The following is a 26,612-nucleotide window of genomic DNA, read 5'->3' as shown; positions in this document are numbered from 1 at the left end:
AGAGGAACTGCACCTCATATTCTGCTCTGGAGCCCTACAACCCAATGGTCTCCATGTGGACTTTATGAGCTTCAAAATCTCCCCAACCCCGACCTCATCCCAAGACCAGGTCTCTTCATGTCTCCGCCTCCTTGACCTGCCCATCATCTCTCCCACCTATCCACTCCTCCCAGCTCACTGACCAAACCCCACCCTAATTTCCCATATTCACTTCTACTCTGACTTGCCTGTCTTCTCGCTACCTATCTGCTCCACTATCAACCTTCTATCACTGCCTCCCCCCGTCTCTATTTATTTCAGAACCCCCTTCCCTTCCCCCCATTTCTGAAGAAAGGTCCAGACCCAAAACGTCAGCTTCCCTGCTCCTCTGATGCTGCTTAACCTGCTGTGTTCATCCAGCTTCACACCATGTTATCTCAGATTCTCCAGCATCGGCAGTTCCTACTATCTCTGTAACAATTTTAACCCCACTGCGAAACCTCTTCTCTAACCCCGCCTCTTTGACCTGTCTGTCTTCTCGCCACCTATCTTCTCCTTTATCCATCTTCTATCCCCTCCCCCCCTCCCTATTTATTTCAGAATACCCTTCCCCTCCCCCATTTCTGAAGAAAGGTCCCAAACCGAAACATCAGCTTCCCTGCTCCTCTGATGCTGCTTAACCTGCTGTGTTCATCCAGCTCCACATTGTATTATCACAGATACCAGCATCAGTAGTTCCTACTATCACTGCTAAACACATTTTTGTTCTGAAGAGGGGTTACTGAACGCTAAACATTAACACTGCTTTCTCTCTACAGATGCTGAGTGTTTGGCTTTGTTTTGATTCTGCTTTCCAGCATCTGCAGTTCTTTTTTAGTTTTTAATGTTTTTGCTCCTCTCCAATATCATTCTCTTATTATTTAATATTATTACCTACATACCATTGTTTCCCCTCGCGTTCTTTCTTCCTCCTTTTATTTGCTTAAACCTAATACATTTCCACCTCCACCAACCCCCCCCCCCCAGTTTTGACAAAAGGTCACAGAGCTGAAATATTAACTTTGTTTCTCTTTCTACAGTATTTGTTATTTTTATTATATTTTGTAATAAAAATATGTTCTCGGGTGGAACAGCACAGTTGGAATTAAACTGAAAGTCAAATACCGAGGCCAGAGAGGACATCCCTTTTGTAATTATAGCTAGCAGTGCAGAATGGAAGTTTTTTTTGAAATACGAATTGCATATGGGCATCTCCTATACTGAAAGTAACACAGGAGATGTGCCAAGAGTTGCGCTAACCACCCACGTACCTCTGAATAGTTTGTCAGAGCAGCAATGGCAATAATCAAATACAGGCTAATTTGGAGTGGTGTGAACATATTCAAACAGAGAACTGAGTTAATAGAGAGAATGCATGAACAGTGACCAAATGCTGCTACAAGGCAGGATGGGTACTGCTTGTCTAGGATGGCACTACAAACCAGAGATGCAAAGTTCGAAACTCAGTACAATACCTGATACTATGTGGGAAGCTGCTAAGGTGACTGTGGATGTACAAGCAGCAGCAGTGCTGAAGGATGCACAAGGTAAATTTGTTGCAGCGATGTTAACTGACAGAGACACTCCTGATGGCGGATCTTTTACCAAACCTGGCTGTACGATTTCAGGACTACTGAGGGAATCATCAGGAGGGAGATCACCCAACATAGTCAATGAATCTGCCACAACAATAAGAACAGAATAAAGTATGAAAAAGCACATTCTGAAATTGCGTGCTCACTTGCTACAATAAACAGGTTTAGTATTGGCTTAGAAATCCACCCGGCTAAATCTCTTAGTAAGCAAATTCCACCTCCCTGATAAAGGCATTAAGTCCACCCTTTGACCCTCCCAGCACATTTCTTTTCTTACAGTGTATCACATATTAGGAATATTAATCAACTGCAAGCTGAGATTTTAAATAATGAAACCACAAGCAAATTACATTTTTATATTTCTGCATCTGCTATTACCAGATTCACAAATGGTTAAGTCTAAATTTATTCTGCACTGACACCATGCCCAACATCTCACACTTCAGTCACACAACAGCCAAAAACAGATTAACTGCCTACCTTATTAATTCATTCAAGCAGGCCCAGCCTGATTACCAGTAAAAAGCTGGCCTCAGGAAGAAGTTTCAAATCCCATGGCAGAGACTACCACCCACAACCTAAATTGGCCTCAGTGTAGTACTGAAGAAGAGTCTCATGATTACAAGTGCCTTGCTTTGAATAGTACATTAAACTAAAATCACATCTGTCCTCTCAGTAATAATGAAAAAAATGTTAATGCACAATTTCCTGGTGTCTTGGACGATATTTATCAGTAGTTGCTTGGATCACCTGCCAGTTGATGGCACTCCAAGGTAGGCCAGATCAGATCAGATCCTAGAGTGAGACTTGACTTCATTGATTATGTATTTTTAAAATTTTATTTAAGGGTGTAGTCACTGAATCATAGTTACACAAGGCTGTGGAGTTTCTTTAACAACAGAACAGAAGTTTATTAAACAAAAGCCAAATACAGAAAAAAAACAACTGATAAGAATCAGAAGAGGTAATGAGCTCACAATAAAAATCCCTCCATACCCAGAATCAAAGTAATGGAACTTCTCTAGACTGCCTCCAATGCCAGTAATATCTGCCCTTAAATAACGGGAATAATACTTCATAGTATTCTATCTGTGGTTGGACTAGTGGCCTGTATAGTTTTATCAAAACCTGCCTCTGAAATACAGGCTAATATTCCATTTGCCTTCTCATGACCGATTGAATGCAGATGCTAATTTTATGCCTAAGAACCCTCAAATCCCTCGCTGCTGTAGCTTTCTGCAGGCTTTTCCCATTTAAATAATCTTCAGCTCCTCCATCCGTCTTGCCAATTTGCATAACCGCAAATTTTCCCACATTACATACCAACTGCCAAGTTTTTACCCATTCATTTCGCTTGTCTATACTCTTCTGCAGACTCTTGGTATCATCCTTGCTGCTTGCATCCTCACTTATTTATGTGTCATGTGCACACTTGGCGATAGCGCCATCACTTCCCTCAACCAAGTCATTAACCTATATTGTAAATAATTGAGGCCCAGCATTGACTCTGTGGCATTCTACTAGTTACAGTTTATCATGCTGAAAATGCCGCCTTTACATGTCGTCGAACAGTCAACTCTCTATCGATGCTATAACATTACCCTCAACATGGGATCATATCTTATTAAGTAGTCTTATGGCTAAATGCCTTGTTAAATCCCTTTTGAAAATCAAAATGTATTTTTTCTTTACTCATTCATGGACATGGATATTGCGTACTTGCCAGCTTTTATTGTCCATCCCTAGCTCCCCTGCCCTTTCTAGTGGTTTCCCTTTTCCCCCTTTAGCCTGCTCATTACCTCAAAAGAACTCAAGTAACCTTGTCAGGCATGATCTTCCTTTCACAAAGTTATTAAATGTCTGCTATTATTCCTCAACTATCTTTTCCATGAAACTCCTTTTCTGATTCACTTTCGCCAACGTCGCCCTCATTCCTCTGTAATTGCCCTTATTTAAGATTAGCACAGTTGTTTATATCTCAAGTTTCTTACTTTCCCAGTGCTAAGTCCTACCAATATATGGTCATTGTTTCCTAAGGGATCCTTTCACAATGGAGATCAGTATTAAGACTATCTCATCACGTTAGCAGATTTAAATTGATTTAAGAACCTTCACAGCAGCCAACACATTAACTCTGTTTTCTCTCCACAAATGCGAGCAGAACTTCCCAGTTTCTCCAGCAATTTCTACCTGTTCAAAAATAGCCTGATCCCTGGCTGAATCCATTAAACAATGTTCCAGAATACTGCTCTAAAAACATTCAGAATTCCTCCCCTTGGCTATCTCTGCCAATTTGAGATTTTAAATTTACATGAATATTAAAGTCATCCATGATTAACATGCTACCTTTCTGATTTATTTGCTGTCCTACAGAGCACTTACTGTTAGGGGATTACAGACTCCCATCACTATGTGTTCTGTTGCCTATGAAAAGCAAAAATGCAGCAGATGCTGGAAATCTAAAATAACAAAAAATATGGGAGAAACTCAGCAGATCTGGCAGCTTCTGTGGAGACAAAAAAAGTTAACATTCTGAGTTGAACATGATTTGAAAGGGAATGGGAATTTTTTTTAAAGATTAGATTCCTTATAGTGTGGAAACAGACCTTTCGGCCCAACAAGTCCACACCGCCCCTTGAAGCATCCCACCCAGACCCATCCCCCTATAACCCACACACGCCTGAACACTACGGACAATTTAGCATGGCCAATCCTCCTAACCTGCACATCTTTGGACTGTGGAAGGAAACCCACGCAGACACGGGGGAACGTGCAAACTCCACACAGACAGTCGCCTGAGGCGGGAATCGAACCCAAGTCTCTGGTGCTGTAAGGCTGCAGTGCTAACCATTGAGCCATCTTGCCACCCTAAATTTATTTTTGTTTTACCACTGAGTGGAACAGGTGATGAAGATGCTCACAACAAAATAGAAAATGGAGTGATAAAAGTGGTAAAGGAGTGACTGAATGCAAAACAGGTGTAATAATACTTTTGAAAAGGAGGAAATGGGTCTGCTCTACTAAAGCCAACAAGAGACAGCAGGTGAGGGAACTTAATCAAAAATGGAGGACAGAGTTAAGGCTCTGAAGTTGCTGAACTCATTGTTGAGGCTTGAAAGCTTTGAAGTGCTTCAGTAGAAAATAAGGTGTGTCCCTTCAGCTTGCATTGAGCTTCACTGAAACAAATTTTTAATTCCTGTCTGCCCAGAAGACTGCTAAAGTAGTTCTGCTTTTTAAAAAGTGTTGGTAGAGATGAACCAGGAAATTACAGGCTGGTGAGTGTCATGTCAGTGGTAGGGAAACTATTGCAGAAAATTCTGAAGGAACGAATTAAAACCCACTTGGAAGGGCATGGGTTTATTAGGGGTGTTTGCCAGAGGGAGGTCATGCCTAACAAATTTGTTAGACATTTCTGAAAATGTGATCAAGTGTGATCAAATGAAAGAAGTTCAGTTGATGTAGTTTATATAGATTTCAGTAAAGTTTTTGACAAGGTCCGAAATGGGAGACCGATTAACATTAAAGCACACGGAATGGAGGGAAACTTTGCAAGATGGATCAAAAACTGGCTTAGGACAGAAAGGGCAGTGGTAGAAGGCTCTTTGAATGACTGAAGGCCAGTTTCCAGCAGTGTGCCACAAGGATCAGTACTGGGATCCTTATTGTTTGTTAAATACATGAATGATTTAGATGAAAATGTGGGGAGAGCATTAAGGAAATTTGGAGATGACTCCAAGATCAGTTGAGTGGATGACAGTGATGAAGGCTACAGGAAAACATAGATGGGTTGTTCAGATGGACACAGCATTGCAGATGGTATTTAATACTGATAAGTGTGAAGTGACGCACTTTGGAAGAAGAAATAAAGTGAGGTAGTATTTTATGAATGGCAGGACACAGGGTAGCTTAGAGGGACAGAGGGCTCTTGGGTTAATTATTCACAGATCCCTGAAGTCGGCAGAGCACATGAATAGGATAGTTAAGGCGGCGTATGGGACGCATGCTTTCATTCGTTGTGGCATGGAGTTTAACAGCAAAAATATAATGTTGGAGTGGTACCTAACGTTGGTGAGGCCACAACTGGAGTATTGTGTGCAGTTCTGGTTACCTTGCTACAGGAAATGTGATAGCACTATACAGAGTAGAGAGCAGGTTCACCAGGATGGAGAAATTGAGCTATAAGGAGAGACTAGATAGGCTTGGATTGATTTCTTTAGAACAGAGAAGAATGAGGAAGGGTCATGATTGAGGTTTACATGATTAAGAGGGGTATGGACAGGGTGAATAGAGAGCAGCTGCTCCCCTTGGTTGAGGGGTCAATCACGAGATGGCGTAGTTTTAGAGTAAGGGCAGGATATTCAGAGGGTATGTGGAGAAAAAAATCTTTTTACTTAGCAGGTTGTGGGAGTCTGGAATGCCCTGCCTGGAGGCTGTAAACCTTACCAATATTTAAAAAAAGATTTGGGTGAGTACTTTGAATATCATAACATCCAATGATATGGGACAAGTGCAGAAAATTGGGATTAGCGCACTTTTACTGATAGTTGTGTTGGTGGAGACTTGATGGGCCAAAGGGCCTTTTCTGCATAGTATGAATTACGAAACTCTGTTGCAGGTCCAGGATGGAAATACTAGCACAGGAGAAAAATATTTTATTGCAATGGCAAGCAACTGGAAGGTCAGGATCATACATATGAACAGAGCGGAAGTATTCTGCAAAGTTGGCAACCAGTATGTGTTTGGTCTCACCAAAGTAAAGAAGGCCTCATTGTGAGTACCGAATTCAGTAGATTAGATTAACAGAGTACAAATAAAAATGCTAGTTTGGAACCTTGGACAGCGAAGAAGGACACGGTGGAATAGCACGTGTTAAATTTTCTGCAATTCTCCCAGGTCTAATCCTGCTTTTGCTTTTAAACCTGTTGATAAGGATGGTGTTATCATCTAGTATGCCAACTATTACCTTGCAGAGGACGGGCGCCAACACGCAGACATTTTCTCCTGTCACATTCTGGACCATGAACCCTTAACCAAATTGTCAGTTGCCCTGCAATGCTTCCGTATTCTTTTGCTTTGTAAACCTACAGGTTCCCCTTCCAAAACCCTCCCTGCCTCTAATTAGTTTAAAGTCCACTCTACACCTTCATTATTGAATTCACCAGGGCACTAGTCCCAGCACTATTCAAGTGATTCCCATCCTACAAGTATGGCTCCTGCAAATTTAACCCAAACACTCAAGGTCCGAAAGTTCCACATCCTAAACTGCTCTTATAGGGTAAAATATTCCCTTAGCTCTCTCAAAAAACTCTTACACTAATCTTGCTTCTGATCCAGTCACATTCTTTTCGAATAGCCCTAAAAATTTTCAAACAGGGTTTTCTGAACCAACAATCAATCCCTGATTAATCTAAACTGAAAACAAGCTGTTTTCGTTCCAAACCAACCCAGAAAAAAATTGTTACTTCTCCAGAGGTTCCTACTCTCTGACACATACTACAATATGTGAGACTACAATAAATCAAATCAAACCCTTTTTACCCCAGGGTTCGGGAATCGAGAATTAGAAAGCATCAGTTTAAGGTAAGCAGGGAAAGAATATATGGGCAACTTTTTTTTTTTTTACAAACAGCGTGGTATTCATATGGAATGAGCTGTTGAAATGAGCAACATTTAAAAGGCATTTGGATAGGAAAGGTTTAGAAGGATATGGGTCAAGTGCAGAGAAATGTGGTTAACGTGGAGGGGCATTTTGGTTGGCAAAAGGGTCACTTTTGGTCACTTTTCTGAAAGGACTGCCTGGGCTAGTTTTTTTTTGCAAAAATAAATCACCAAGGTCCACACATCAGTATTTTAAAATCAAACAGCAAAAATGGTATTTAAATGTACACTTTTTTTAAAGTCAGTCACCGTTCATAACTCAGTAATATAGAACATGAGTATCACTATAATAAAAGGGACATGTCACTGAAGCTTTTTGGCTTACACTCAGCAGGATTGGTGCAAGTTTACCAAATTTTAATGTGAGCAACAATTTATATTACATGCGAGAAAGGGTGTTAGTTGGTGGCAGGTTATGTCATTGGTCAAGGAATCACTGTGAAGCTACTGTCCACCACAAATTTGTTTAATTCATAGAATCCCTACAATGTGGGCAATTCAGCCCAACAAGTCCACACCAACACTCAACATCATCCCACCCTGGCTCACTCCACTCCCCCACTCTATTTCTGTAACTCTATGTTTCTCACGGCCAATCCACCTAACCTACACGTCCCTAAACACTATGGCTAATCCACCTAACCTGCACATCTTTGGGCTGCCGGAGGAAACTGGAGCACCCAGAGGAAACCCACACAGATACAGCGAGAATGAGCAAACTCCACACAGGAGGTTGCCTGAGGCTGGAATGGAAGCCAGGTTCCTGACACTGAGGCAGTAATGCTAACCTCTCAGTAATTCAGTAAAGATAAAATGTCTGGATATGTTCTTTCTCCCCCAGAGGTCCCTATATTATGAATGTATGTAGCTTATAGCAAGTGTTACATGGAAGCTTGGATTGTTACATGGATTATCAAATTGATTGTTTGTGTAATACTTGCCACACTTGGAATTATTCATGCATTGTCCAATCTCAGAGTCACATTGCATTTTGGACATTATGTCCTGAGCTTTGCAAGCAAGTACATGTCAAGTATGGTCAGCACTCTGCTTCCTGCACTCAGTTGAAGTGATGTGCTGCTTGAAATGATTTGCCAGTCATTTGGAATGTATGGTCTAGAAACTTGACATCTCAGTGGCACCAAAATTCAAATATCTCATTACTCATTTGTGTGGTAGACAGAAGGTCCTTTCAGTTTGAAAGGAGCATTGTATCATTATAGAATACCATTTCTGTTGCTACTAAATAGTGGTAAAGTGAAAGCCCTTGAGCTGTTGCTCAATATTTTGAGGTACCCTTACCCTTCCAGAACGATTGAAGTTGGACTCACATTTTTCAGGTCCCAGAGTAACATCCCATTTGTGAGTCTGTCCAACAAGCAACGAGCAATAATCTGATCAGGATCATTATCATTAACAATCTGCAGGATTCAACTGTTGTGCACTATTTTCATTAAAATCTGTTTCTTGTTTAAAGCAATGAAATTAACGAATCAAAAACAAATTGCTCAAAGCAGGATTTTTAAGGAGGGCACAGCAAAAGCAAGACTTTAGAACTAATTCAATAGAAATAAAAGGTACATCAGCCTGCAAATATCTTCTGAAGCCATTGTTACTAAAGATTTCTCACTCGGATGTCAGCGTAACCAGCAGCGAAGTGGTAAACTTTAGACGAGAAAGAGCTAGAAGCAGAATGCTTAGTCAGTTCGTACCTGATGGGAACAGTAGAAAAGTGTAAATGATAAATATGCAAAAGCAGTATATTAGATAATTAAATTTTTACCATTATCATCAAGTGTAAGGTCTACAACCTCTGCAGACGTGGTATGGTGTCCAGGCGGGGCCTGGAGCCTGGAACTTTCTCTTTTCTTAACATTGTGGCCAATCCACGTTCCCGATACTGAGGGCCTGCATTGATGAAACAGAATGACAACAGTAGTACACAAGAGAATCTTACACTTCCTACTGTAAATCCCACAAACCTACAGCAGCACAAGCTGACATGGAAACAAGCTGCAATACTAAAAATCCAACATATAACTGTTCCAGGGATAACGGGAACTGCAGATGCTGGAAAATCCAAGATAACAAGGGTCTAGGCCCGAAAGCTCTCTGATGAAGGGTCTAAGCCTGACAAGTCAGCTTTTGTGCTCCTGAGATGCTGCTTGGCCGCTGTGTTCATCCAGCCCCACACTTTGTCATATAACTGATCCATGTGACAGAGGCACACACCTTGCAAATAACCACAATTTACAGCGGCTATCGCTATAACGGAACCCTGCAGAAAACCACACTCCCTCAAGCAGCTGGAGAAAGTATTGCCCACATCCACACTGCAGCCTCCCATTCAGGAAGGAAAGCAGGCTTCTCTGCCACCTTACCTTTCGTCATCGACAACATTGATGATCTCCACCTCGCTATCGCTGGATGTGATGTTCACTTCCTCACTAACTGGTAAAGTGGAGCTGGTCAGAGGCTCAATGACCAAAACATCATCTTCATCCATTGGATCTGTGGAGAAAGCAAATGATTTCATGCAGTTTGTTGATTTTCACAGATTAACTACAACCAATGTGGGTCCATTAGCTATGTTAGCTACATGTCTAGTCCCTAGGTCAGATTAACATACAGACTTCAATCTCTGGCTGAAGCAGACTCCGGGTTTGCCCAGCACCCTATAAACATTAAAAAAAATCAAAGGTTTGTCAAAGTGGTGTGAATAATCTCCAAGGATCTGCTTTTTGGCAGAGGTATGTTTAGTTCAAGCGCTATGATCACCTGGTTATTTTAAATTTCTACACTGACCTCCATAACAGCAACCCTAATGATCCATGTATGATTCCCCCAAACATCATTACATCCAAGGCTGAAAATATATAGAGCCCAATAGGCTCTTGCCAGTACTTATGCTCCAACTGAGCTTCATGCAATCCTATCAAGGGTTGTAGAGGTGCCAGTTTTGGACTGGGGTAGACAAGGTCAGAAGTCCAACACCAGGATACAGTCCAACAGGCTTATTTGAAAACACAAGCTCTCAGCACCTCACTCCTCCCTCAGGTGTTAGTGAGGTGGTATCAAACACAGAACTTATAAGTAAAAGATCAAAGGATCACACCACTGATGAGGATGTATCAAACAGATGCTGCTAAATCTTTAATCAGTTAGAAGTTTTAATTGATTAATATGTACACGTATATCAGCAAATTCCTTTCAAGCCACTGTCTTGACAGAACTAAAGGTTTTATCAGTGTAACGGAGGAGGTGACCCTATCAACAGATGCTTTTATTCCCATAAAACAAACTCTGTTACAGCATGATGCCTAATTCTGGGCACCAGATGCTGGGAAAGATGTGAAGGCTTTCAATTGAGTACAAAAGAGATTTATTGGAATGGTGCCAGGGAAGAAAGATTACAGTTACACGGAGACACTGAAAATGTTATATTGACTTCTCTAGTCTATGGAGAGTAAAAGAAAACGGATAGCGGTATTCAAAATCATGAAATGTTTAGAGTAAACCAAGATAAACGGCTGAGGGAACAAAAGTCAGAAAACCAGAGGACAGAGACTTAAGCTGATTTTTTTTTTGCCAGAGACAACATGAGGAAAACTCTTTGTTAAGCAGATTGGTTATGATCTGGAATGGAAAACTGATAATGTGATCAATACTTTTCATTCGAGCCTTTATAAGATGATTGGAGGGGAAAATCAGGAGAGGGCAAGGGGACTATCTGCAGTGTTCTTTGAAAGATTCAGTCCAGACTCAAACGGCTTAATGGCCTCTGTCTAAACTGTACTATTCCGACTCTTAGATTTAGTAAGCTTTGCCTTAAATGAATCTACAATGGCGACCACAACAGGTACTTGTGATAGTGAGTTCTGTATATTCATCATACCAAGGGAAAGACATTGCTCTTGAATGCACCATTGAGGCAACTGAGGAAGATTCCAACACACTCTTCACTTGTCCCTAGTAGATGGTGCAGATGCGCTGGACAGATGGAGAGTGTTATTCACATCAGAATTGCTAACATTTGACATGCTTTTGCAGCCACAGCGTTTACATGGCTTACTCAATTCAGCTTCTGGTCAAAGAACACTCCAGAATGTTGATAGTGAGGGGCTCGGTTTCGTTAAAACTATTGAACATCAAGGTAAGATATTTAGATTCTCTTATTGAAGATGGGCATTACCTGACACATGCATGACACAAATGTTACTTCCCACTTGTCAACTCAAACCTAGGTATTATCTAGGTCTTGTTACATTTGGACATGAACTGCTTCAGTATGAGGAGTCACAAATGATGCTGAACATTGAACAATCACCAGTGAACATCCCCATTTTGACATTACGATAAAGGAAAGCTGGAGCAACTTGAGACAGTTTGGCTTAGGACACTACCCCAAGGCCATTCAGTAGAAACAAAAACAGAAGCTGCTTGGAAAAACTCAGCAGGTCTGACAGAATTTGTGATGAAAAATCTGAGTTAACATTTCGGTCCAGTGACCGTTCTCAAAACTTCTGCAGAGATGTCCTGAGCTTGATATGATTGATATTTAACAACCAACTTCCTTTCTGTAATCAATGCAACAAACAGCATTTTTTTCCTCCAATTTCCTCTGACTCCAGTTGCGCTAGGGCTCTTTGATGCCATACTCAAGTCAAGTGCTGCCTTGATGTCAAGTACAGTCAGTCAGTCATTCGCATCTCAACCATAGATTTCAGATCTTTTAGGCCAAGGCTACGATGTCAGGAGCTGAGTGGCCCTGGTAAAATCTGAATTGACTGTCAGTTAGCACATTCAGCATAATAACACTATCAATAATTCCTTCAATCACTTTGCTGATCATTAGAAGTAGACTTATGGGCAGGATGGAGTTATCTGGACAATTTTCACACCGCTAGGTAGATGCCAATATTGTAACTGTACTAGAATAGATTGGCTTAGCATGTGACTAGTACACCTGTGTACATCTTTCCAATAGTATTGCCAGAATGCTGTCAGGGCCCATAGCATTTGCAGCATTCAGTGCTTTCAGCTGTCTCTGGATCTCATGTCAAGTGAATTGAATTTGTGGAAGACTGACACCTGTGCTGCTGTGTAGATAAGGAGGAGCAAGATAGATCACACATTCAGCACTTCTGCCTAAAGATTGATGTCAATACTTCAGCCTTGCCTTTTGCACCACTTTGGGCTTCCCCTTGGATGAGGATAGGGGGACTTGTGGAGCCTCCTCCTTCTGTTAAGTGTTCAATTGTCTTTCACCAATCATGACTAATTATGGCAGAACTTAGATCTGTTCAGCAATACAGCATACCAGCTTCCACTGCTTGGCATGCATTTATAGGAATGCTCTCCTGTGCTTTTCATTGAATTAATGTTGATAGGCTGGCACTGTTGATGGTAGAGCAGGAGTGTGCCAGTCATGAAGCTGATCATGGCTCAGTATAATTGAATCGAATCACTGAATCCCTACAGTGTGGAAACAGGTCACTCAGCCCATTGAGTCCACACCAAACCTCCGAAGAGTGCTCCACCCTCCCTACCCTGTAACCCTATATTTCTCATGGCTACCCAAGTCATCTGAACATCCCTAGGCACTATGGGCAATTTAGTAAGGCCAATCAACCTAAAGTGCATATCTTCGGACTGTGGGAGGAAACCGGAGCACGAAAAGGAATTCCACGCAGACACAAGTGTGCACAAACTCCACACAGACTATTGCAAAAGGATGGGATCAAACCTGAGCCAATAATTATGCAGCTAGAGTGTAATAAGGGATCGCCATATAGGTTTGTGAGATGAGGGAATTATGGACATACAAGAATCTACCTACCTCTGTCTTAAAAATATTCATATCCATTGCCTCCTGAGGGAGAATTCCCAAGTCACTTAAGACTCAGTAAAAAATTCATACAGCTGTTCTAAAAGAGTACCTTTTAATCAAAAGCAGTGCTCCCTAGTTCTGGACTGACCTACAACAGGAAGCATCCTTCCCACATCCACCTTGTCAAGACCATTCCAAGATTTTGGACACTTCAAACAAGTCATCCTGTCTCTTGTAAACTCCAGTGGAAATTAGTCCAGTCTATCCAAACTTTCCTCATAAGACAACCAGATATCGTTATTGCAGAATCCCTAAAGTGTGTAAACGGGCCATGCGGCCCAAGAAGTCCACCACACCCTCCAAAGAGCATCCCACCCTGGCTCATTCCCTTCGCCCTGCATTTTCATTCTAGTTAACCTACTTAAACTGCTTCCAATGCATTTACATCTTATTTTAAATAACAAGACCAAAACTACTATCAATGTAATAAAATGTGAGGCTGGATGAATTTATTATCTTGGAATTCTCCAGCATCTGCAGTTCCCATTATCTCTCTCCTACACTATCAATGCCCTGAATAACAGAAGCATAACATCTTTACTCTTCTGTTCAGTTCCTCTCATTATAATGGATAGCATCCCCTTAGTCTTGATTACACTCTGCACCTGCAAACTAACTTCTTCGGATTCATTCAGAATACCTAGAACCCTCTGCACCTCAGATTTCTCCATTTAAGTAGTACACTTTTTCTTTATTCCTCCTACCAAAGAGCTTTACATTTTCCCCACATGTGACTGCATCTGCCAAATGTTTGTCCACTCACTCAACCTATTTATATCAGTCTGCAGAATCCTTACATTTTCTTTACAAAATGCTTTCCTACCTATCTTTGTGTCATCTGCAAATTCAGTTTCCATGTCTTTGCTCGTCTTATCTAAGCAGTTGTCTTGAGGGATTGTTTTGTAAGAATTATCTGGCCCTTTATTCTCTCGAGTTTACAAAAGAAAAAAAAATTCCCTTGTTCAGCAGTTAGTCATGACAAATCAATTTAAAATGATCCATAGTGAATTGGTGCATTTCTTTGCATAGAGTTTATTGGACCTTTGAAATGGGGAGGTCTTTTAAATTGAGGAAGAAACAGTGCCCAACCCTGTTCCCGCAGGATCCACACCACCCTTGCCTCCCTCTGCCATGCCCAGATTAAGGTCATATACCAAGAGGATTGTGATGATTGGCCTGGCTATTATCACAGGCAACGACTTCATCAAGTTCAGAGTTACTGCTGGAATCCCCATCACTGGAGCTGCCAATCCATTGAGGGGCACACTTCCTGCGAATTACAGCCTCCCTCGCTCTGCGCACCCGCTGAATCTGCTCCTTCTGTTTTTGGGTCCGCTGGCACTTCTTTATTCTGGGCACCTTCCGTGATGATGAGTTTACCCACTTCACGTTGCAGCTGGATTGGATGGTCTTAGCCACTTTGGTCCGGGAGGATGAGGCAGGTCCAGCCCTATTATATTGAGGCTGCTCCTCTCCGTCTCTTGTTGACGGGTTGTCATCTGGTGACCTGGAGGCATAACATCAAATCATCATACACAACCATCTAAATGAAATTCAAACACACTGAAATCAGACTATTATTCCCCTCAGCTTTTCTTTTTTATAAAACCTTACCTCGTAGAAGCTCTTATTACAAGAGCAACATAAGATCAGATAACCTAGTTTCTCCATTATTAAATTCTCCCTTTACTAGTTTCTAATTTTTTTTCCCAACCTTCTGACATACCTTTAATTTTTGCAACATTGAATATAGATTATTTCAATTTGACACCTTACTTAACATCTTTAGTCATCGACATTTCATCCTTGCAGCATTCTTTCTTTCCAGGTGAAATATATCCTTGTTAATTATTATGAAATATCTCCCTAAAATGTCTGCCATGACTTCTTCACCATCTTACTTATCCACCTATTTTCCCAGTCCATTTTAGCTAACTGCTATTTATAAACTAAATAAAGGCAATTAGGTCAGGCATCAGTTTGAAACCCAAAATTTCTCGTCCTTAAACCAGAAGTGAAATCCTATTACATTTGACCACTCTTGCCTAGAGGACTCTTTGCTAAGAGATCATTAATTCTGAGTTATTACACATTAGCTGATCTAAAATGAACTATTTCACCTTTTGGTTCAACAACATATTTATCTAACTAAAAATCTATTCCAATTTTTTTTATAATTTTCAAGGCCATCTTTCCCAATTTAGTTTGTCCCATTCACATGAAGACTAAACCAACAATTGCAGCAGTGCCGAATAGGGCACTATTTCTCATAATGTGACTACAGTTTTTGGCCTACAAACTACTCCAGCAATGATTTATTTCCCTTGAAATTTCTTAATTCCACCCAAACCAATTCTATTTCTTGAACTCCTAAACCAAGATTATTTCCCAACACGATACTGATTTTATCCACCTATCTCTTTTTTTCCTGCCTAGTCTCCTTAACTATCTTGCATCTGTCATTATACTGAATTGGTCATGTTGCCCTCACAAGATGGCCACATCACACCCATTCACTTTTCTTCCTGCCATCAAATAATCAGTTTTGTTGTCTGGATTAACACAGCATTTGTAAAGAAAATCTGCCTTTCCAACAGGTTTCCCTTCTCTGGCTAGTTGTTGCCATGCTCTTACGTTTGTCCACTCTGTCCCTTCCTATGTCAATCCGATTACCATTATCTATATCAATCTCCAATACTGCCTTGTCCTTTCATTCAGAGTCACAGATGTACAGCACGGAAACAGATCCTTCAGTCCAAATTGTCCATGCCAACCAGATATCGTAATCTGATCTAGTCCATTTCCTGCACTTCAATTCCTCCAAAAGTCACTAAAGTCTTCTCTAGAACCAGAGTTACTCAATTTGACAGGACATGGATCCCCGTGCAGCTCAAAGGAAGCCTGTTGTCTCCCAATACTGGTACCAATGCCATACAAAAGTAGTTGCTGAGATGGGGATAGGTCAGTCATATTTTTCAAAATTCCCTCAATTCTGGAAAACTTTCAGTAAAGTGGTAATCTATAAAATTAACAACTCTAATCAAGAAAGGAGGTTAGAAAGCATGACACTATGTGCCAGTTAACCTAACCTCTATAATTGGGAAATGCTGGCGTCATTAAGGAAATATGATAGAAATCCACTATTGCAGATATTGGGCTCATGGAATGAAACTACATTACAGCCTGTCCACTTTACAGCTAACACCTTGGGTAACTAAATTATACTTAAAATAGCCTTGCCACTTGAAAAGTTATTGCATGATACTGCTACAGGATCCACCTGATTTACGTCACCTGAATTTAATTTAAAACATTTACTGTTGCAAATAGAAATTTTGGTTATACCATCTATAAGCACATTTTGCAAGAATCTACTCTCTTCGTTAATTGTTAGAGAGAAAAATCGCCTATGGGATGAAATTTAAATGGTCATGTAAATGACAGAATTATTACAGAGAAATAACCATTGAAACTAAATTCCATAGCCAAACAATTGCTGTAACAAGTGGATAACAGATTCAACATTGATATATAACTACATGACCTGAACCCATTGTTTCTTTGTTAATTCAGTGCAATCCTGCATTTACAAAACTATTTTCAATAAAGAGACAATTTTAAAAATGCTGAAATAGGTGCACATTCATTAACCCAAATGGGGATTTGTGTTTTTTGGGGCTAATAAGACCCCCATGCTTTAAGCTAATTTTCTGTACATTGATCCACATAATATCATACATACTTCCACTGAAGCAGCAGGATATCTGAAAAATCAAAATGAAAGCAAGTGCTGCCAACATGATTTTACAAAGGGAAATGCAATTTGACAAATATATTAAGCTCTTTGAGAATGTGAAAAGTAGTGAGGATGATGAGAAATTAGTAGAAGCCCTCTATTACAATGCATTTCATAAGCGAACAGGTCACTATATAAAAGCTCATGGCTTTGGGATAATATATTAGTCTTGACTGACTAACTCCCAACAGGTTTCAAGTGAAGAGAGAAGAATGACACAGCTTTGCACTGTTACCTTTACATTATGTACACAAATTAAGTCAGAATTATTTCCAATGGTAAAAATTAGAAGCAAGAAAATTATAAAAATCACAATATGCTGACAACACGGCGCTACTTGAAGAACCTCAGTTCAAGTAAAATCTCAAAGTTTAGAATATGGATTCAGTGCGAACAAAATTCCATTTAAAAAAAAAGGAACTAATGGTAACTACAAAGAAACAACCACAAAAGATTGAAGTGAATGGCATCACAGTGAAATGTGTAGACAAGTCTACCTACTTAGGTCAAATATTAACAGAAGATGGTAAAGTGATGTCAGGAGGATAGAAATAGTACTTTGAGAAGATGAAAGTTGTGTTAGCAACAAGAATATTCAAGCTTGTAATAGGAAAGAACTCATAAGATGCTATAATTCACTCAGAGATAGTAAGAACTGCAGATGCTGGAGTCAGAGATAACACAGCAAGGAGGTGGAAGAACGCAGCAGGCCAGCAAGTTTCTGAAAAAGGGTCCTGACCCAAAACGTCAACTTTCCTGCTCCTCCTTTGCTGCCTGGCTGGTTGTGCTCCTCCAGCTCCACAGTGTTATCTCATAAGATGCTATATTCTACCCACTTTGCTGAACGCCTCAGAATCCTGGACAATAAGTAAAGAGCTGTCGAAGAATATAGAGATCTTTATAATGCGGATGCTAAAAACGTTCCATGTATGGGCCATGAGACAAATGCACGTGAGAGAATGATGCTGGACAGATTACTGTGATGAAGCATGACACCAGGTCTCCTGACTGGAACTGCTAAATACAGAAACTAACAGTAAGCAAAGAGCGAGAGTAAATGGATCATTTACAAGTTGACAAATTGTGACTGGTAGAGTGCCTTAGGGAAGATAACTGAGGCGTCAACTATTTACTCAATTATTAATGACTTGGATGAAGAGACCAAATCTACGGTGAGCAAACTTACTTAAGTTACAGTGATAAGTAGAAAAACAAATAATGAGGGGGATATAATGAGTCTGTGAAGAGCTATAAATAGATTAAATGAAAAAATCTGGCACTTGACATCACCAGGGAGGCGATGGCCTAGTGGTATTATTGCTGGACTATTAATCCAGAGACCCAGATAATATTCTGGGGACCCGGGTTCCAATCCCGCCACAGCAGATGGTGGAATTTGAATTCAATAAATATCTGGAATTAAGAATCTAATGATGACTGTGAATCCATTGTCAGTTGTCAGGACAAACCCATCTGATTTACTAACGTGCTTTAGATCAGGAAACTGCCATCCTGACCTGATCTGGATTATGTGTGACTCCAGAACAACAGCACTGTGGGTGACTCTTAACTGCCATCTGGGCAATAAATGCTGCCCAGCCAGTGACGTCCTCATCCCATTCACGAGTCTTTATTTTCATCTTTGTGGAAAAGTGTGACAGCATCCACTTCAGTGTGGAGAATAGACGGACTGACTAGTACTTAACTGAGGAGAGACTGCAGCATGCTGCGAAGTCTTGATTTAATTGTATGCAAAAAAAAGTATACAGATCATTTGTGGTTGGTTGGCTTGCCGAGCTGGTTCGTTGCTCCGTAGATGTCTGCAGAATCAGTGCAGTGAACCAACTGACCTCCAAATCTACTCCAAAACCTTAGAGTATACAGATCTGGCAAGTGATTAAGAAACTGAATAAAATATTTGAAAGGGAAATGGGGTACGAAGCAGGGAGCACTGGTAAAACCTGTACAGGCATTGGCAAGACCAAACCTAGAATGCTGTGCAAAGTTCTTGTTTTGAGAAGCAAACTTCTTTCTAAGACTCAGGATCAAGGAGTGGGGAAAACTGCAGAGTCGGGACATAGAACATAGAACATAGAACAGTACAGCACAGAACAGGCCCTTCAGCCCACAATGTTGTGCCGACCATTGATCCTCATGTATGCACCCTCAAATTTCTGTGACCATATACATGTCCAGCAGTCTCTTAAATGACCCCAATGACCTTGCTTCCACAACTGCTGCTGGCAACGCATTCCATGCTCTCACAACTCTCTGTGTAAAGAACCTGCCTCTGACATCCCCTCTATACTTTCCACCAACCAGCTTAAAACTATGACCCCTCGTGCTAGCCATTTCTGCCCTGGGAAATAGTCTCTGGCTATCAACTCTATCTATGCCTCTCATTATCTTGTATACCTCAATTAGGTCCCCTCTCCTCCTCCTTTTCTCCAATGAAAAGAGACCGAGCTCAGTCAACCTCTCTTCATAAGATAAGCCCTCCAGTCCAGGCAGCATCCTGGTAAACCTCTTCTGAACCCTCTCCAAAGCATCCACATCTTTCCTATAATAGGGCGCCCAGAACTGGACGCAGTATTCCAAGTGCGGTCTAACCAAAGTTTTATAGAGATGCAACAAGATCTCACGACTCTTAAACTCAATCCCCCTGTTAATGAAAGCCAAAACACCATATGCTTTCTTTACAACCCTGTCCACTTAGGTGGCCATTTTAAGGGATCTATGTATCTGCACACCAAGATCCCTCTGTTCCTCCACGCTGCCAAGAATCCTATCCTTAATCCTGTACTCAGCTTTCAAATTCAACCTTCCAAAATGCATCACCTCGCATTTATCCAGGTTGAACTCCATCTGCCACCTCTCAGCCCATCTCTGCATCCTGTCAATGTCCCGCTGCAGCCTACAACAGCCCTCTACACTGTCAACGACACCTCCGACCTTTGTGTCGTCTGCAAACTTGCTGACCCATCCTTCAATTCCCTCGTCCAAATCATTAATAAAAATTACAAACAGTAGAGGCCCAAGGACAGAGCCCTGTGGAACTCCACTCACCACTGACTTCCAGGCAGAATATTTTCCTTCTACTACCACTCGCTGTCTTCTGTTGGCCAGCCAATTCTGTATCCAAGCAGCTAAGTTCCCCTGTATCCCATTCCTCCTGACCTTCTGAATGAGCCTACCATGGGGAACCTTATCAAATGCCTTACTGAAGTCCATATACACCACATCCACAGCTCGACCCTCATCAACCTTTCTAGTCACATCCTCAAAAAACTCGATAAGGTTTGTAAGGCATGACCTACCCCTCACAAAGCCGTGTTGACTGTATTTGATCAAGCCATGCTCTTCCAGATGGTCATAAATCTTATCCCTCAGAATCCTTTCTAACACCTTGCAGACGACAGACGTGAGACTTACCGGTCTATAATTGCCGGGGATTTCCCTATTTCCTTTCTTGAAGAGAGGAATTACATTTGCCTCTCTCCAGTCCTCAGGTACGACTCCAGTGGAGAGCGAGGATGCAAAGATCTTCACAAGTGGCGAAGCAATTGCATTTCTCGCTTCCCAAAGCAGCCGAGGACAAATCTGATCCGGGCCTGGCGACTTGTCAATTTTAATGTTTGACAAAATTTTCAGCACATCAGCTTCCTCTATCTCTATCCATTCCAGCATGCACACCTGCTCTTCAAAGGTTTCATTCACTACAAAGTTCGTTTCTTTCGTAAAGACAGAAGCAAAAAACTCATTTAGGGCTTCCCCTACCTCCTCAGGCTCCACACACAAGTTCCCTATGCCATCCCTGATCGGCCCTACTCTTTCTTTGACCATTCTCTTATTCCTCACGTAAGTGTAAAATGCCTTTGTGTTTTCCCGGATTCCTTCTGCCAAGCCTTTCTCGTGCCCCCTCCTGGCTCTCCTCAGACCATTTTTGAGCTCGTTCCTTGCCTGCATGTAATCCTCTCTAGCTGAACTTGACCCTAGCTTCCTCCACCTTATGTAAGCTACCTTCTTCCTTTTCACTAGAAGCTCCACCGCTCTCGTCATCCAAGGTTCCTTAATCTTACCCCTTCTTGCCTGTCTCAGAGGGACATATTTACTCATCACTCCCAACAACTGTTCCTTAAACCGTCTCCACATGTCTATAGTTCCCTTACCATGGAACAACTGCTCCCAGTCCATGCTTCCTAACTCATGTCTAATCGCATCATAGTTTCCTCTTCCCCAATTAAATATCCTCCCATTCTGCCTAATCCTCTCCTTCTCCATAGCTATGTAGAATGTGAGGCAGTTATGGTCACTATCACCAAAATGCTCTCCCACCACAAGATCTGATACCTGCCCTGGCTCGTTTCCGAGCACCAAGTCTAGAATGGCCTCTCCCCTCGTCGGCCTGTCAACGTACTGCGTTAGGAAACCCTCCTGAACACACCTTACAAAAACAGCTCCATTCAAATCTTCTGCTCGAAGGAGGTTCCAATCAATATTAGGAAAGTTAAAGTCACCCATTACAACAACCCTACTGCGTGCACACTTTTCCAAAATCTGTCTACCTATGCTTTCTTCAATCTCCCTGCTGCTATTGGGGGGGCCTGTAGTAAACCCCTAACGAGGTGACTACTCCCTTGCTGTTCCTAATTTCCACCCACACTGACTCAGTAGGCAGATCTTCCTCGACAAAGGAAGCTTCTGTAGCTGTGATACCCTCTCTGATTAGTAGTGCTACACCCCCTCCTCTTTCTCCCCCCTCCCTATTCTTTTTAAATGTTCTAAACCCTGGAACATCCAGCAACCATTCCTGCCCATGAGAAACCCATGTGGAAGGAAAGAAGAAGAGAAGAAAGGTATGCTACAAGAAAGAGAACAGCTTAAACCTGTCAAAGAAATACTCAGCTAATGAATTATTTACAAAACAATGAGAATCTTCCAATTTAAGACTGCACACATCAGAGTTACAGCACAGGCAAAAGAAGATTGTAGTCAATATTATTGGAATAACATGAATAACAAATTTAAATATGAGATTGCGCTCTCATATGCAGTAGAAATTAAGTAACTGCTTTGTTACATTTTTCAATATTATGCATATATGATAGTGAAACATTTAACTATGGCCTCATTTGTCCATGAAAGGGTGATTTTTTTTGTGTGCGCAGGAGTTAATGTTGGGGTGATGGACATTGTCTTGATCAAATGTGCTGTTTTGTCCTGGATAGTGTGAAGCTTGAGTGTTACAGAAGCTCAGATGTCGGGATGTTCAATGATTGAACAACATTCAACACAATTCACAAATCCTCAGATACTGAAATAGTCCATGTTCAAATCAATAATACATGGACAATATCCAGGCTTGGGCTGACAGGTGGCAATTCATGTTCGTGCCACACAAATGCCAGGCAATAACTATCACTAACAGGAGACAATCTTGACATTCACTGACACTACCATCACTGAATTCCCCACTATCAATGTACTGGGGGTTACCAATGACCAGAACTAAACAGAGTTCCCCATATAAATGTGGTTACAAGAGCAGGTCAAAGGCGAGGAACACTTCTCTCCTGACTCCTCAAAGCTTGACCACCATCTACAAGGTAAAATGGAATACTCCCCACTTGTCTGGATGAATGCAGCTCCTGCAATATTCAGGGAGCTTGACACCATCTAGGACAAAGCAACCTCCTTGACTGGCACCATATGCACTCCCTCTACAACCGACACTCAGTAGCAGTATGTACTGCCTACAAGATGCACTGCAAAAATTTGCCAATCAGAATGAAGGATCTAGGCACGAAATGTCAGCTTTCCTGCTCCTAAAATGATGCTTGGTCTGCTGTGTTCATCCAGCTGTACACTTTGTAATCTCTTAATCCCCTGATGTCATAGTAGAACAGTCATAGAGTCAAACAGCTTGGAAACAGACCCTTTGGTCCAACCAGCCCATGCTGACCACAAAGCCAAATTAGTCCCCCCTGCATGTTCCTGGCACAAACCCCTCCAAATCTTCCCTATTCATATACTTATCGAAATACCTTCTAAACGTTGTAATTGTACCCACATCCACCACTTCCTCAGGAAGTTCATTCCACACATGAATCACACTAAAAAAAAAATTGCCCCTCATGCCTTTTTAAAAATCTCTCCCCTCTCATCTTATAAAATGTACCCCTAGTCTTGAAATCACCCATCCTAGGGAAAAGACAACTAACTACCTTTAACTCTATCTAGACCCCTCATAATGTTATAAACTTCTATAAAGATCACCTCTCAATTCCTATGCTCCAATGAAATATGTCCCAGCCCATCCAGCCTTTCTTTATAACTCAAACCTTCCATACCCAGCAACATTCTGGTAAATCTCTTCAGAACCCTCTCCAACTCTATCATATCCTTCCTACAACTGAGCCACCAGGACTGGACTCAGTATTCAAGAAGAGGCCTCGCTATGTCCTGCACAACCTCAACATGACTTTCCAACTCATAAACACAAAGGACTGAGCCATGAAGCTAAGTGTGCCAAACGCTTTTTTTAGCCACCCTATCTTTATGTGATGCAAACTTCTATATATTATGCACTTCAGTGCTTGGGTCCCTTTGTTTTAAAACACTACCCAAGGCCTTACCATTACTTGTATAAGCCCTACTCTCGATTGTTGTACCAAAATGCAATATCTTGCATCATGAGGTTGCAAATTATAATTGAATACAATTCTGCTGCTGATGGGCAACAGTCCCTCAGTGATGCCAACTTTTGAATCACTAGATCTGTTAAAGTCTGTCTCATTTAGCAGATGGTAGTGTCATACAACATATTGGAGGTTATCTTCAAAGTGAAGATGGCACTTCATCAATGGAAGGACTGTTTGGTCTTCAATTCTACCAATACTGTCATGGTCAGATGCACCACTGGCAGGCAGATAGGGGAGGTCGAGGTCAAGGTCAAGAATATTTGTCCCTCATGTTGGTTCCTTCATCAGCAGATTCCTCAAGTCTGGCAGCAGTGCCTTTTCGGGTTCCGCCAGCTCAATCATTACTGATGCGTCTGAACCACTTTTGGCAATGGATATTAAAGTAATTGAAGTCCCTACCAGTGTATATTCTGCACTCAGTTGGAAAGAGCACTGAAGCTGGAGTTCAATGTGGAGGATTACTGATTCGTCAACCAAGGAAGTAAGTATGTAATAATGAGCACATTTGACCTGATATCATGAGACTTCATGGTGTCTGAGTCAATGTGGAGGTGTCCCAGAGCAACTCCCTTCTTACTATATACAACCGTGCCATCACCTGTTGGGTCTGTCCTGGGGCATGGCCTGTATGGTATGATTCCCTGTACAGGTCAAGATATTGCTTGACCAGTCTTTAAGACAGCTTCCCAATTTCAGTATTAGTCTCAGGTGTGAGGGGGTGGGGAACCGATAGGTGCAAATTCAAGCCCTATTTCCGGTGCCAGTGCCAGATGGGCCATCCAATTTCACATCGTTATTGAGACTACGTTTGATACAACTGAAAGACTTGTCAGCTCTTTTCAGAAATGGTATTTAAAAACCAAAGAGTCTGGAGTTGCATGTAGCCAGGCCAGGTAAGGTCCTAGGCAAATAGATTTCCTTCCCTAAGAAACAGTAATGTGCCAGGAGTTTTTGTGACAATTGACAATGGTTTCATCGCCATAATTACACATTTAATTCCAGATATTTACAATCGAAATTCCACCATCTGCCACAGTGGGATTCAAACAGTTCCCAAAAGTATTAACTGCAGCAGTTCGAAAAGGCAGCTCACCGCCACCTTCTCAAGGGCAACTAGGGATTGGCAAGAAATCCAATGATGCCCACATCCCACAAATGAATAGAAAAAAAATTAACTGAATGTGGTCCATCTTTTAAACAAGCACATTAGAACTATATCACTATTCCTTTGTGGTTGTGGGTCAATGCAACAGAACTTCCTCCCTATCAGAATTGTGGACATACCTACACCTCAAGGACTGCAATGGTTCAAGAAAACAGCTCATTACCAATTTCTCAAGGTTATGTGGGGAATTAGCATTAAATGTTGACCAACAGAAACAGTCACTATACACAAGGAAATAGAAAAAGATAAACCACAGACCTCGAAACAATGTCAGTAGGTGCCCACACAACCCATACAACATATTTCACCAATAATAATTTTGTCTGTAGGTGCCCATATATTCCCGTACAATATAATATGACCAATAATAATCTTGGCAGATGCATGCATTCCATCAGGACAAGTCACTTATCTCAGTCAGGATTTTCCTTCTTTACATTCTAATTTCATTCTTTACATTCCATTACTGAGTAACGGACTATCACGGAAAACCGGGCACAGTCATTAAACTGGGTGATATTTCTTCTGAGCTAAGCTCTGATCCTGTGTATCCAGTTCTCTGGCTGTTCTGCTCCCTGTACCCGCCCCTGGGGGACACAGATCACTGCCCTGTCCTGTTTTATAAGCAGCAAGTTCGTACCTGTAGCTTCCTGCCCACAGTGTCATCCTACCCTCATTCTTCTCTGATGACAGTTCATCAGATTCAGCTAGGTTAGTACTGGAAGATGGAGATGAATCACCAGCACTTGAAGAGTCCTCACTGGTGTAAGTATAACTCCGCACCAGATGCCGATCACTTTGCAAAGCAAGCTTGAGCTCTGCTGAAAAGCAGGAATGCTCAGAGTTCAGATACTCTGGCCACTGTGCAGCATCAGGTCCTTTCACTTCCGGAGTTGAATGCACACTGTTTTCATGGATAATGCTACTGAATGCTGAAGGGCGCGAACTGTCCAAAATAGTCACTGGGGCCTTTCCCGTAGATTCTTCATCTACGTTGGCAGCAAATGGGATCTCTGGTAGATCTGCTTCTGGTTCCATCGCCATTACAGCACAGTAGAAAGTAGGCCCTGTAATTCAAAAAAAAGTCAAAATCTAAGAAATAGCAATGATCTCTGAGATACAAACTTCTTTGTTAAGCATACTGTTTGGTTTTACAAAGACATGACAGCTGTCTTCTGCAAACATTTCACTCCAGGAAGAGTCACACAGACTCGTCATAACACATTTAACATATTTGCATGTATAAGTTACAGAAAAATAAACTCCAACCTTCTTTAACGTTTTGTACAAAGTAACATAGCACTTACAACCTGGCTCATATCACAGAACAAATTGTCAAAAGGAATTTCACAGGTGCGAGAAAAAAAACGGATATTGAGCCAAAGAAAAAGCTAATCAGAAAGATAACCAATGGGCCAATTAAAAAAAAGGTTATCCTAAGGGTCTTAAAGGGCGATTGGAGAGATCTAAGGAAGGAAACCCAAAGTTACTAAGTCTTACCAGACTAATGGTACAGCCTTCAACGAGGGTGAAAAGTGGACCCCACATTATGAATTCCTCATCTTCACTGATAGTTATTACCTGGGCTTAGATTGTTGAGGTCCCAAGGCTGGGACATCAGAATTCCAACATATAGGATACTTTAAACATTTCATGTGCACAAGATGAGATTGCTTCACATAACCTTTTGTTGAAGTTCCAGTGACACCAGATTACAATTTAAAATAAACAATCTCAGCAAGAACTACGCTAATGACTGTCAGGAGGGAGAATTCCTCATCGGTCTCTG

General features: G+C 41.4%; 1 protein-coding gene across 3 annotated transcripts in view; it reads right to left on the bottom strand.

The window, feature by feature from the left end:
* LOC125465679 (E3 ubiquitin-protein ligase arkadia-A-like) overlaps window positions 1–26,612 on the bottom strand; it is a 71,021-nt gene that overhangs the window by 43,862 nt on the left and 547 nt on the right. For 2 of the 3 annotated variants that reach the window (XM_059638469.1, XM_059638468.1), the window contains exons 2-6: window positions 25,464–25,890; window positions 14,316–14,668; window positions 9,653–9,782; window positions 9,055–9,179; window positions 1,494–1,697 (exon numbers count right to left, since the gene is read on the bottom strand). In XM_059638469.1, the coding sequence (XP_059494452.1) occupies window positions 1,494–1,697; window positions 9,055–9,179; window positions 9,653–9,782; window positions 14,316–14,668; window positions 25,464–25,867 (1,216 nt within the window). In that variant the 5' untranslated portion in view covers window positions 25,868–25,890. Of the gene's footprint in view, window positions 1–1,493; window positions 1,698–9,054; window positions 9,180–9,652; window positions 9,783–14,315; window positions 14,669–25,463; window positions 25,891–26,323; window positions 26,451–26,612 lie in introns of those variants that run through there. The other variant, XM_059638470.1, reaches the window with a different exon arrangement.

Source organism: Stegostoma tigrinum, chromosome 30 (genome assembly GCF_030684315.1).
Source record: "Stegostoma tigrinum isolate sSteTig4 chromosome 30, sSteTig4.hap1, whole genome shotgun sequence".
Lineage (NCBI taxonomy): Eukaryota > Metazoa > Chordata > Chondrichthyes > Orectolobiformes > Stegostomatidae > Stegostoma > Stegostoma tigrinum.
Note: the sequence above shows the minus strand (reverse complement) of the source record. Positions and strands in the feature narration are given on the sequence as shown.